Source organism: Tyto alba, unplaced genomic scaffold (genome assembly GCF_018691265.1).
Source record: "Tyto alba isolate M040663 unplaced genomic scaffold, T.alba_DEE_v4.0 Super-Scaffold_42, whole genome shotgun sequence".
NCBI lineage: Eukaryota > Metazoa > Chordata > Aves > Strigiformes > Tytonidae > Tyto > Tyto alba.
This window is the reverse complement of record NW_024881318.1, coordinates 34,431,987-34,445,316: the sequence shown is the minus strand read 5'-3', so window position 1 is coordinate 34,445,316 and position 13,330 is coordinate 34,431,987. Positions and strand designations below refer to the sequence as shown.

Genomic DNA, 13,330 nt, shown 5'->3' with positions numbered 1-13,330 from the left:
TGAAACCCAGACAAACCTACCATAGGCAGTAAGCCTTCATTCCCTTTCACAAAACCAGCTGCAAGCTGTGACATAAAAACGTAATGCAATATTACCCTTCCTTGCTCCAGCACTTAGGAACATTCTTCCTCCTTAAGTATATTTAAGAACTGTTTGTACTTTCTTGCTCTTGAACCAGAAGTAGCTTTCAGCTTAGACAGGTATTCCCCCCTCTGCTACCCTTCATCACTGGGAGGTGGGGACGCATACATATTAGTCAGATGACAACTGTACTTCCTCAGCCCTCGGTTAAATTAAACAAGTCACACTTTTCTTTTGTAAAAGAAGTTTCCCCTCATTGTCATAACAGATGCTTTCCCTAAATTTATCAATGTCAATTTTTCTTCAGAGTTGTAGCAGCAGACTCTGTACCAAAAAAAGCACACATCTCCAGTCCCTGGAAGGGAACCAAAAGGCTAAACAGCCATCACTCTTTTTGCTGAAAGTAATCATGAAACCACTTGGCAAAGCTTGCCATCTACCACTAGCACCACAAGAGATGGTAACTTACTATTGTTCTTTGTTTACTTGCTCAAACAGCAGAAGCTGATACAACAAATCTAAAAGCATTAATTCTACCCAGAAATCACGTGGGTGTCTGCTACACCAGAATTTGGTATTAACTACCATCATATTTGGAATCAGTTGCTTCAGATTCCCTTAAGAAAAAGTAGAGTTACAAACAAATTAATTTAAAATAGAAAAATAGTATGAAAAAAGTAATCAAATGTTTTCACCATACATAGAAATAAAGAGCTGAATTAATGTCACAGAATCTTAGCCTTGGTAAATTCATAGTAGGACTCTGCATCCTGTAAACAGCACTATTACTTAAATTTCACACCCACACAGAACTGAATTATCAAAAATAAAGTTAAATATTTATACTGTAAGGTATAAGAAGCAAAGTAATTTTTACCCTAAGAACTATTTATACCAGCTTTTTCAGTTCATGTGGCCTCTTCTGCAGATATTTGCAAATAAAATTATTTAACCTTAAATAGATAACTAATTATTGATTCCTATTAATTTTTCTCGTGAACTACATAGCCTTTCACCATTTGGCTTAGATGCACCTTAACTGCCTTAGATACACAGAGGAAAAGTGCTTTGTGACAGTACAGTCTTGATAATGTGCATCATTAGAATAGATTTGAAGTCCGATCTTATAGCACTTCTATGCTTCAAGTATTTTAGCAGCAGGCAGAAAAATGCTATATAAGCTCATTAATAGCCAGTGATTTTCCTTCTATATTGCTGCTTTTACAGAATATAATGACAGTATTTATACTGCAATGTTCTCGTGACATTTATTCACAAGAAAGCTGCTTTTACACCTTAGAACCTGGAAGAATGTTCTGCATACACATCAGCTATAAAATTTACATAAATTGATTTCTAGACTGATCATGCTTTGTGCCTTACAGATGAGGACTAAAGGAGTTAACATTAAGAGTGCAAGCAATCATTTTTATCTTTTTTCAGTTTAAGTAGCTTCTTTTCTTATTAGAAAGCAGACCCACTTCTATTTCAACAGGTCACAAAGGCTACCTAGTTAATGGTTAAACCATAAATATTTCACTGACACAGATTATTTGCACATACTCCACAACTTAAAAGCATTATTTCATACGTGAGGAAAACTCTAGAATACAACTTTATTCCCCATTTACAAGCTTCCCACAGAAGTGTGAACTGCTATAAGGTTAACAAAGCTAGAAGGGCAGCTTGATATCCTACTCTGCTCATGCAAGAGAAATAGTAATTTTACAACTGAAGTGACCAAAGACATATAATGGCACAGGAGTATGTTCTATAAACAAAAGTGTATCAGCTTAAATTTAATTACTTGCCCCAATCAGAGCAAGACATTAAACACACATTTTAACAAAAATTAATACAATGGTTTTGCCTGGTTAGTTTTAGATATGTAACTCATAGCTTGTACAGAAACAGTAGGGGTTTAGATTCTATTACACATAATTTTCTCTAAATCTTTATATTTGTTTGTATTGGAAAAAACAACTTTCCGTGTCAATTTCATGAAAATTCCTTGGTTTTTTCCACTTCACAGTTCTGCATGCTTCTATAAAAGTTATAAAGAAATCTAGTTAAGCACAACTAATGAAACATGTACACTTTCTCAGATGAGCCAAGACACTGATCCTCTTTCCTTATAATGCTTAAAATCCACTTGCTGAAATACTAATGGTGGAGCCACAGCTTTTGAGAAACTGGTGATACCAGAAGTATAGCAAGAGACATAACAAATAGAGTTGTTAAAAAAAAAAAAAAAATTGTCTACAGAACAAAAGTAAACACCTTCTGTTCTTAAGGAAGAACAGAAGATCGTGTAAGAAAGATCTGAGTAAGCAAGTCTCTACTCAGATTGCAACTTAAAACTAGCACAAGCTTCCCAAAAAAGATAATAAACATATCTGGCATTTTACAATCTGCTGCAGAGAAAACCTAGCATTTTGATATAGTACATTTTGACTCTTAGGAGGAATGCAAGGTCAGGCAAAACAGAAGCTGTCGCTCATATCTGGATGCTCACAGGATAACAAAAATTGTGAAAAAGGAAAAAAGAAAAAAAAAAAAAAAAGAAAGATAACCTTAAAAATAATATAATAGTATCAATACCAAAGAGTAAACAAATTTTCCAGTGCTCTAGTTAATGCTACCAAATAGAGAACAGCAGAACTTTCTATTCCCAGTTTAATATACTTTATCTCTTTCCCTTCTTACATATCATTCAGCTACCTTGGCTACCTTTTCACAAGAGCACTTTCCCTAGAGCTCTTACTCCAAAATCTTTATGCTTCTCAGCAATGCCTTTCTTGCACAAAACATGCCTTTTTTTTACTGATGTGAAATTATGGCAACACTCACAACAGACAGTTTAAAGCAAACATGTTTTAAATGACCAATACCGAAACAGAGGAATCGCACTATTTATAAAAAAGTAAAGGGTAGCAAGCTAGCTTCATGAGCAAATACAAAACTCCCTAACACAAAGTAATTTAAAACTCACTTTCATTTCATTATCAGTTGTTGTTGTACATTAAAGATACTTTTGGACTTTGCACTAAGAAAGATGAGCTCTGGATCAACATGAGGACAAAATACCTAAACAAGCAATTAAGAAAAACTACCACAAAACAACACACAAAACCAAACCCATGGTAAAATAACTTAAAATTGCTACTATTTTACTTAATTCTACCTGACGAAATACAACATCCTTCCCATTTCCCTTTTTTAAGCCGTAACTACGAGAAGCATAAGTAGCCTCCAACCACCAAACCACATAAACTACTTTTTATGAAGAAATCTATCAAGATACACAGACTCCACAGCAAACTCTCTCAGCAAGCTTAGATATGCGATATTACCGCTTCATTTCTCTAAACACAAACATTCTACCACATTTGATGTAAATGCAAATCAACTAGACATTTAAACCCTAAACTAAGACATGAATGTTGCTTTGAACAGGCCGTCTTTAAATATGACAAGTAGTACAGACTTGAACAGCAGCCATCATAGCCATCTGTCCTAACTGAGATGTTTGAAGGGCTTCAAAGAAAGTAGTACATTAATCGATTGGAAAGTGGTACTGCTTGTTTGACAGAATATAAAATAATGAAAAAAATAGTTTTCTTTAATTTGGATTCTCTGGTTTGACTGCTGCAGGTTAATGACAAACTATGCATACAATGGATCTAACAACTTAAGTAGGTCAGCAAATACAATGGAAAACTACTACACTAAGTCTGAGAAGCAAATACCTAACAGCATGTATACATTCAGACATTGAAACTTCTTAGTGCTCCTGTATTCTTAGTTGCTCTCTTACCATTAATTCACAGGAACCCAGAAGGAAAGCGAGCACAACAGGAAGACAACTGCTTATAGTGACCCCAAAAATTACTCAAAATATGAATTAATACTCTTCCTCAGGCCTGCGTATGCTCCTGTGGGACACCAGCACTCCCACGATTTTTATGCAAAACGAAGAAGTAGTTTTTATATCTGTATTAAATATGCATAGCAAAATCATATTCTTGCCTAAATCCTAAGAATGTTGCATCAAACAGCTGGTACAGTCATACTCAAATTCTTACGTACTGCAAAAAGATAATTTTTTAAAATACTGATAAGTTGCACTGAATCCAAATAATACCCAAGAACTGCATAAATTCTGAATGCTTTCCCTAGCCTACCCACAGCCAACATGTTCAGCTCTGAACTCTATTTCTTTATTTTACTTTTTATTATAACTAGAAATTCAAAGTAACTTGAATTTTAAACCGAAGTAAATTTCACAATCCTCAATACTTCCTTCTCTCTTTTAAAGGTTCCTCATCTTTAATTCTATCAATTCACTATTACTAATTTACTTTCCAAATAATTTTTTACATTTAATTATAGCTTTCAAACACTGAATATCTGGATACTAGCAGTCTTCCGCAACTGTTAAGTCTAGAAGATTCTTGTATTTGCTGGGAGGATGCAACAGTATTAGCAGCTGACAACACAGTGTTACATACAGGTTTGCTTTTTTAATACAGCACCAATACAAGCACCTGCATGGCCATACATAGTTGTTAAAATATGAGTATTCTCATCCCCCTAACAATTTAGTATTCTAGACATCAAAGATTAATCTAATTTAGAATCAAGAGGCAATTTCTTTCAAAACCACAAATGATCTGTTTAGTTTTTTAAGACAAATCCTTCAATGCTTCATAAGGCTGTAGGCACAAAAATAAAATCAAAACCACATTGTTCTGATAAGCTTACAATCTAAGTGACAAAGCTGGACTGGGAGACACTGTGTACTTTATTTTGTCATTAGATGGTCTGTGCTTCACTTTAAAGGCTGAAGCTTTGTAGGTTTATAAACTAATAAACTAGAAAGGTTAGATGGATAAAAGAAAAACATGCATGCTTGAACAAGGAAGAGGAAAATTCATTAGTAAAGACGAGAAGAAAAAAACAGACCACAAAAAGTCATTCTGTCAGTAACAGAGATGTAAGGTAGTGATAAAGGAATTTCTAAAAGCAGGATTAATAACAAAAACACAAGTCCTTTAATTCAGTTTTAAAAGTAGCTGGAAAGCTCAGAATTAGCAGAGTATTCATCCAACAAACAGAACAGACTCCCAATACTGTGCTTCACATAAAGCTACTGTGAAAGAATTCAAAAAACTAAAGTGCATCAAAACTGTCAATCATTATCTCTCCCAAGTGAAAGTTTTCAGTTAACCTACTGTTCATAAAGGTTGCCAACAAGAAAGGCCATATTCTAGAGCTCTTTGCTGCTCTTCAGCTCCGTAAATTTTCAAGTGCTTAAATTTAGATTAAATGGAATTGCACGTGACGGAGAATAGACTCTCTAACCTCATCTCTGATCTCATACTGGCAAATGACTCTGTTATATGCAACCGATTGGACAGTCAACACTCATAAATGAGAATGCTTTTCTCTTCATGCAAGTAATTCTGAGATATCTTTCAGGAGTCATGTATTTTATATTAATACGGGAGACACTGAAAATCTGCTAAGGTATACTGAATATTCACAACAATTTTACATTTCACATGATATACCATAAGTCTAACAGGTATTTCTCATTTCTTTAATTATGTAACCACAAATACATCTTTATAATAGAAGCACAACTGTTACTGTTATTGACGTATAAAAAGAAATGGCTTTCTCTGACAAATGTCTGATGGGTATCAGTAAGAGGTTAGCATCTCAGGGGTTAAATTACTGAGGAAAATAACACAGCAGAAGAGACAAGACATCTTAGTTTGCACTGATACTATCTGTGTCATATTGTTCACAATACACAACCACTTACATCATTGTCAAGACATCTGTTGTCCATTTTGCAATCAAATTCCAGCTAAAAATGCCACAGAAATTGTATCTAATCCTACCTAGGGAAAGGCCACATACAATAATTCAGTAAATTATTCTTCTTACAGTGCCGAGATGAAAACATAATCCTGAAAGCATGGTAAAAACATATTTTTTTTCTTCTTTTAATGGACACTTTTTATTAAAAGATTACAAAACAACTGCATATTCTTAAAATATATTTATTCCTATATTGAATGACCTATAAGCACCGGTGTCACAAGTAACTCTTCTTATAGCACACCAAAATTCCAGGTTACAGAGGTAACTTCTCTAACACAAGCACAGTCACCTGCTTTGTCCTATTTGTTTAAGTAACATGTACGCTTAGATTTAAAGCGCATATAAAGTTCAATTCTAATACTGCAACAGCTAGAGACTGAAAAGCACATAATGGTGGCGTTACAAGAGCTGTCTTTATATAGGCTTATTCAGCATTCAGAATGAATACAGATTATCTGGCAATCTAGGATTATGACATGCACGCTTTCCCATAAACTTGTAGTTCATACGGGTGATTTGATTGAACATCAGATCATCACAAAAAAAAAACAGTTAAGTTTAAAAACAAGGGTAGATGTAAATCATAAGCTGATAAGCACCCAGGTAATCAAGAAATGCTCCTCAAAATGAGTAGCTGGGGCAAGTTACTCTTGGCTTCAAAGAACTTACAAAACTGGTTTTGACTGGCAGAGTCATAGCAGATGATCCAACAACCTCAAAGAGCTTCTATTAGATATTCAAGGCCAGTACTTATTCCTGTCATTGCCACAAGTTTGTTAAGATTAAAGAAAGGAAATGCTGAACTATATTTATACATACAACTACATCATCAGGCTATTCCTGTTGCACACAATTCACTCTTCAACACTTACGTGGGGAACTCCACTCATCTACCATACATCCTTACATCTTCCCTTAATATCTAGAGGCTTGTGGGTGAATATTTAGAATTTCCCATACTGCCTCAAGCTCTTATTGCATGAGATAACCAAACCAATTTAGAACTAAAAGCCACTACCGTTAAAGGAGTAACACTTTCAACTAGACAACTACAATGCTCCTTTGATCCTTTCATAAGATGAAAAAAAAAAAAAAAGAGGATTCTATTTGTTCAGTAAACTGAACAACAATGTAAAAGCCATCACTAGTCCACCGTAAAAGCCACTAAAATACAGGTGCAGGCAGGAAAGATCACAACACTTAGGACTGCACAGCTGCCTCCTGGAACCTCACCTTTGGTTCCCAAGTCAACCTGCTGAACTTCAATACCTCAATTTTAGCATTTCTTTCATGAGTTGAAGTTTCTCATTTCAAGCATCCAAGTACTTAACATTACCAAAATGAAAATACTGACAAGCTTTCCAATGCTGTCAATTAAAACAGTTTCATTGGCTTTCAGTGTCAAGAGCTCTTCTGAGGTACCTAGGCCAAAAATTTCTTCTGATTTAAGAAAAATAACTGAAACTGTGGCATTTAATACAATCCATTGAGGTGCAAGTAGAAAATATTTTTTTGTACTATTAATAAATAAACATTTAAAAATGTGTTTATTTCAGTTTTACCTCATTCTCCTTTTTTTCTTTTCAAACACTGGAAGAGGCCTAGAGAGGTGATTGATGACCCAAGCCTGTCAGTCCTTAAAAGATTTTTGGACAATGCTCTTAACAACGAACTTTTGGTCAGACCTGAACTGGTCAGGCAGTTGGGACTAGATGATCGTTGTGGGTCCGCTCTGACTGAAACAGTCTGTTCTATTCCACTCTGGTTTTAAATTTCTATATATTTATGCTTGATCATGTGCATACTCGTACAGTATAACATGCATATGATTAATAAATAAATGCACACATATTGGGGGTGCATGCTCAAAAATCTTTCACCAACACTGGTGCATGATCAAAAACATTCACTGCTGATCAGTGGTCTTTTCCAGCCACAATCTGATCTCTCCCTACAAAATAACATGTAAAATAGTAGAGAACTTTTGGGCTCAAAAATACTAACAGAATTCCATCTGGTTTTACCTACACCACTTATCTGCTTCTATTCTTAATACCTATATTGTTTCCAAACTGGAAAACAATCCACACTTAGAGATAAACTTTTCTTAGTTCCATTAGTTCATAGTACACAGTAGGTGAAAAGGAGCTTTAAACAGTACCACCTCACTTGAAAAATATACATATTGAATGTAAATTCACATGCCTAGAAGTATTTCAAAAAGCCCCCTGTTCTTGAAAAATTCTAAACAGAACTTCACCAGCCTCATCACCTCACTCTTACATTAAACCTTTCATATATAGTTGAGATAGTAATAAGTTTTAACAAGAACATTAGCCTGAAGGCTCTTCTACTTCAAGAAATTGAATTAGTTCAACCTGACCAGAACTTAGCCTTTTTCCAAAGGCAACAATTCTGACAAATGAAAACATTTTCTAGAATGTAATAATTTCTTTTGTACAAGTCCAACATATGACTTCAAAATCCTTCAAAACCAATCAACCAACCAAGAACAACACCCCCAAAACCAGAGCTATATACATAAAAATTATGCAAGAGATTTCTTTAAAAATGTCCTTAATAGAAACCTTTGTCTTACAGGAGTTTGCTAATGGCAGGACGTCCACAGAGGTGGTGAGATTGTAACACGCTTTTTCATCTACGATCAGTCAGTGATCAAGTCTGGCAAAGTCAGCACCTTCCTCAAAAGCATGTATTACATGCTGAATTAAGATGTACTTAAAAAATTTTAATGACCTGTAAGTTTGCTCAAGTTTTCTGCATCAAGTGAATTCTTTCAGTGCTCTGTCTGTAGCTAGTTATACAACATTTAGCATTTCAAAACAAGTCCAAGCATGTAAGTTAATGAACATCATCCTCACAAACAGACCATAAACTACATTCTAAACACCAGGACACATCCTCAGAGGCATTCAAGCCTGTTCTTTTTTGTATGTATTTTCCTGGAAAAAAAGCAGTTGTGCTATGCTGGTAGAGCATGTACTTTATCTACACTATTTGCCCCAGTCCTAAGAAAACAGAGGCCACATGTTGATGTTCACACCTCACAGTTATTGGGCTGATACGTCCTAGTTGGATACTCGTATAGGTTAAAAAAAACAGGATCAGCACCCCGCCCAGCAACGAATGAATAGCCATGCAGAGTGCAAGAGAACATGAGGTGATGAAATCTCAGTATAACTCAAAACAAGATTTTAGGGCTATGACTGTCATTTGATACCATTCACTAGCAGCTTTCTAAAATTGGATTGTTAGTCTTCTCCTGTAATTTGAGATGAACTCTATAAATTATCAGGAATTTGAGATATTTATAGACAGATTTAGGGTCTAATCTGGGCACTATTTAAAAAGAATACAGCATCAAAATTTAAAGCCAGTATCACAGATGTTTCATTGACTGCATCAAATCAAACTGACAAACAGCATTTTTGTTACCACACTAATTCAAAGGGAATTAAAAGCAAGGTATTTAATGTCAATTATTCGTGTAGTCTCAAACTGGATGTTGCTAGAGCTACAATTTCCATGCAAAAGGCATGACAATTCTTCTGTTTAGGGCCACAAGTTTTAAACTTTTCATAAAAATAAAACCTTATGAACTTCTGTGTTACATCATTACAGAGAATGTTATAGCCTGTTCTGTGTTTTATAAAAAAATGTATTTCATCTCTCCTACATCCATATGTTCTTTTACATAAAACACAGAACACAGGAAGGCAGAAGACATAAAGCATATATGAAAAAAAGCACTGCTACAAACGCTCTATATTAAGCTTAAGCGCTAAAGTCAAGGTAAAAAAAAAAAATCGGTTAGAAGTCTCATTTTCAGGAATAACAGGTGTTTATTCTTAACACTGCACTGCCATTGGTAAATATCGTGGCTTAACCACTCTAATTCACAAATAACAAGGTATTCTGTAAACTTTAGTCCAAATTTTACAACCCCTTCTAGAACAGGAACAAACAAACAAAAAAAGAAAGCCCCCCCCCAACAAAAACAAAAAAACAATATAATCTTTTACGGGTGAGAGGGTTTTTCAGCTGGAAGAGGAGGGTCTGAGGGCTAACAGGACAGACACTCACCCTGCAGTACCAGATGCTTAGCTGCGACGGGGACAACACTGCGAAGAAAGCTCTCTGGGGATCCGTCTGGATGTGAAGAGGTTGCTCCAGGGACTCGAGAGGACACAACAGCCTCTTGGGCCAGCCGCTGAGAAAATACATGGCTGCAGATTTCCCTCTTCCCGAGAAGCGGGCTCTCAGCTTCCTCTAGACTAAGCGGGGGGCGGCGGGGACATCAGCCGAGGGGGGGATGCAGGAGGGCTCGCTGCCCGCTCGACGGCCTCCGCGCGAAAGACTCTGACCGCCGGCCCGGGGCCGACCGCGCATAATCACCCGCAAAGGGACGGGGCCCCTCGGCTCACCACCACTGCCCGCGCCCGGGAGGGGGGCCGCTGAAGCCCCCCCCGCCGCCGGTGCTCTGGGGCGGGCGTAGGGGCGGGCAAAGCCGCAGCCGCCGAGGGGAAGAGGAGGAGGCGTGTGCGGGGAGGGGCGAGAGCCAAGCCGGCCGCGGCCTGAGGGATACGGCGGGGGAGGCGGCCCGTCACTGCTCCGAGCGGGCCCGAGGAAGCTGCGGCGGCTGCAGCGGCGGCTCCTCCCTCCTGCGGGTGCCTCGCCCGCCCGCTCTCCGCGTCGCTGTCGTCGTTGCCGCCGAGGCCCCCGCCGCCATTTCCCTCCTCCTCCTCCTCCTCCTCCTTCTCCTCCTCCTCCTCCGCTACGGCCTCTGAGCGCCGCGGCCCCGAACGCGACGGCGGCCCCGCGGCAGAGGAAGGGGGAGGGCGGGGGCGGGGCGGGGCCCCGCGCGGAAGCACCCATTGGCCGCGTCCGCGGGAGGTCGCGGAAGTGACGTCAGAGACGTCAGAGGCGGCCGGCCCCGAGGGGCTCCGTGTCAAGGTTCCGGGCGAAAAGGCGCGCGCCTGCGTCGGAGGCGAGGGGCGGGGGGGGGGGGGGGAGGGGCGGGCAGAAAATGAGCTAGTGAGCACGTGCGCATGCGTGGGGGGGAGGGGAAGGGAGCGAGGAGTGTTCTGCGCAAGCGCTGACCGCCACTTTGCTGAGGGGCGGGGGTGCTGTTTTGCGCATGCGCGAGAGGGGCCATGGGGGCGGGGAGCCGCCCCCCCACCCCACCCCCGTCGTGGGGGGCCGGTCGCCGCGAGTGGGCGGTGGGGGCGTGGGCGTGGGGCTGCCTGTAAAGTGGTAAAAACTGTATCGAAGTAAGCCGGGGCTGCGGTGCTCGGCTCCGCCTCGGGGTCCTGCGGCCGCCGCTTGGGCCGCTGACGCCTCGCAGTCCTGGGAGGCCTCGGGACTGCGCCAGGACTCGCTGCTGTTGGGGCCTTTACGTGAAGCGGGTCCCTTTAGCACCCAGCCTGCGGCTTAGGGGATGAAGAGGCTGTTGAGTGGCAGAGGGGGGCCGGGGGGGCAGCTATTGATGATAAACGTAAGCCTGGGCGAGAAAGATGTTGCCATCGAGGCTGTGTTTCAGGGGCAAACTGAGCACAGGCACAGGGAACAGTTGCTCATGCAGCATGTGCACAGCATCCTGGGTTTGGCATCAAGCTTCTGCCAGGTGGTGGCACAAATATTTCTCACAAGTGATGAGTCGAAGCAAGGATGTGTTTAATCTTACATCATGGTTTGAGCCTCGTCGGCAGCCAACCATCACGCAGTGGCTCTCTCTCCCTTCTCTTCTGGCCATAAGAAGGGACAGAGAGTCAGGCTTGGGGTTTGAGATAGGACTGGGATGGGGAAAAAAATCACTCTTTATGGTCACGAGCAAAAGGCAGACTCGTTAGGGGAAGAAAATAAAAGAACATACATTTATTACAGACACTAACAACACATAACAGAGTAGGACAGTGAGAAGCATTGCCACATCTTGAGAACACCTTCCCCCACCCCTCCCTTCTTCCCAGGCTCAGCTCTGCTCCCGATATCTCTACCTCCTCCCCCCAGTGGCGCAGGGGCAGGGAATGGGGGGGGGGGGGGGTGCAGTCAGTGCTGCTGCTTCTTCCATCTTGGGGGGGGGGGAGCTTCTGGAACTTGTTCCCCCTGCTCCACTATGGTCCCCCTCTCACAGGAGACAGTCTTCTACAAACTCTCTCCGACGTGAGTTCCTCCCATGGGCCGCAGCATTCCCCACACTGCTCCATCGTGGGTCACCAACTTTTTCCAACTGGATTCCCTCCCACGGGCTGCAGCCCTTCCCGAGCTGCTCCAGCATGGGACACCCCCGCATGCTGTAATCCTCCCAGTGCTGAATTACAGCAGCGGGGCTACCTTTTCCCACAAGACCCAGGCCTTCTTCGGGCACAGCACCTTGATTATACCAAGCAGAAGCCACAGGCCATAAATCAATGTCTGCTCCACTGTAGATCTTTATGGGTGGCAGGGGGGTCCGCCCTGCCATCTCCCCACAGGATACAGGGGGGTCTCTGCTCCGGCACACCTCCCCCCTCCTTTCTTCCTCCGTTCCTCCACTGACCTTGGTGTTCACGCAGCTGCAGCAACTTCTCCTCACAAGTCCGACTGTCCATCACCACGTCCCTTCTTAAATACGTTATCGCAGAGGCGCAGCTGATTGGCTCAATTTCCCAAACAGAGGTGGAGCTGACTTGGAGCTGGGGGAGCTTCGAGAAGCTTCTCACAGGGGGCCACCCCTATAGCCCCCTCCCCTGCCACCAGAAAAACCCCACCACTCACTCAACCCAGGACATCTTAGGAAAAAAAAAAAAAACACCTTTTTTTTTTTTTTACCCCACTGGGTTATTTTCATCCAACACCCTGTTCTTTAATCTAGTTTCCATGATTGCCCAAATGGTTTTGTTCACATATTAAGGAGAGAGCAGGTGCATGTTGTGTGAAGGATGAAATGTAAAAACTACAGTTTTAGATACAGTGAACAAGGTTTGTTAGTCTCGTCTTGAAATTGGAAGATAAGGTGGAAGAGAATGAAGCGTAGATATCCACACCATTGCAAGGGCAGTACCTATGTTTAAAAGAAATAGCTACTGTTAGAAATAATCGGGAAAGTTTACTGCATCAGTCCCCCATCACTGCTTGCTAGTGGAGTTCCTCTGGACTGAGCTGTCTTGAAACAGGTCTCACTGCATGCAAATTACCCACTTCCCTTCAAAGAACATGGTCTGTCCCCACACCTACTGCCTCCTCTCTCCTAACATCTTTCTGGTAATAAGTTATTGTTACCATATGAACACCACATTCTAAATATTTCCATCTGGACACAAACACAAAAAGAGAAGTGAGTTGTAAGGATATATAT

General features: G+C 40.9%; 1 protein-coding gene across 6 annotated transcripts in view; it reads right to left on the bottom strand.

The window, feature by feature from the left end:
* Positions 1–10,824, bottom strand: part of RIC1 (RIC1 homolog, RAB6A GEF complex partner 1) — a 50,026-nt gene extending 39,202 nt beyond the window's left edge. For 5 of the 6 annotated variants that reach the window (XM_033003730.2, XM_033003733.2, XM_033003734.2 and 2 more), the window contains exon 1: positions 10,078–10,823. In XM_033003730.2, the coding sequence (XP_032859621.1) occupies positions 10,078–10,218 (141 nt within the window). In that variant the 5' untranslated portion in view covers positions 10,219–10,823. Of the gene's footprint in view, positions 1–10,077 lie in introns of all 6 variants that reach the window. The other variant, XM_033003736.2, reaches the window with a different exon arrangement.
* Positions 10,825–13,330: the final 2,506 nt, after the last annotated feature.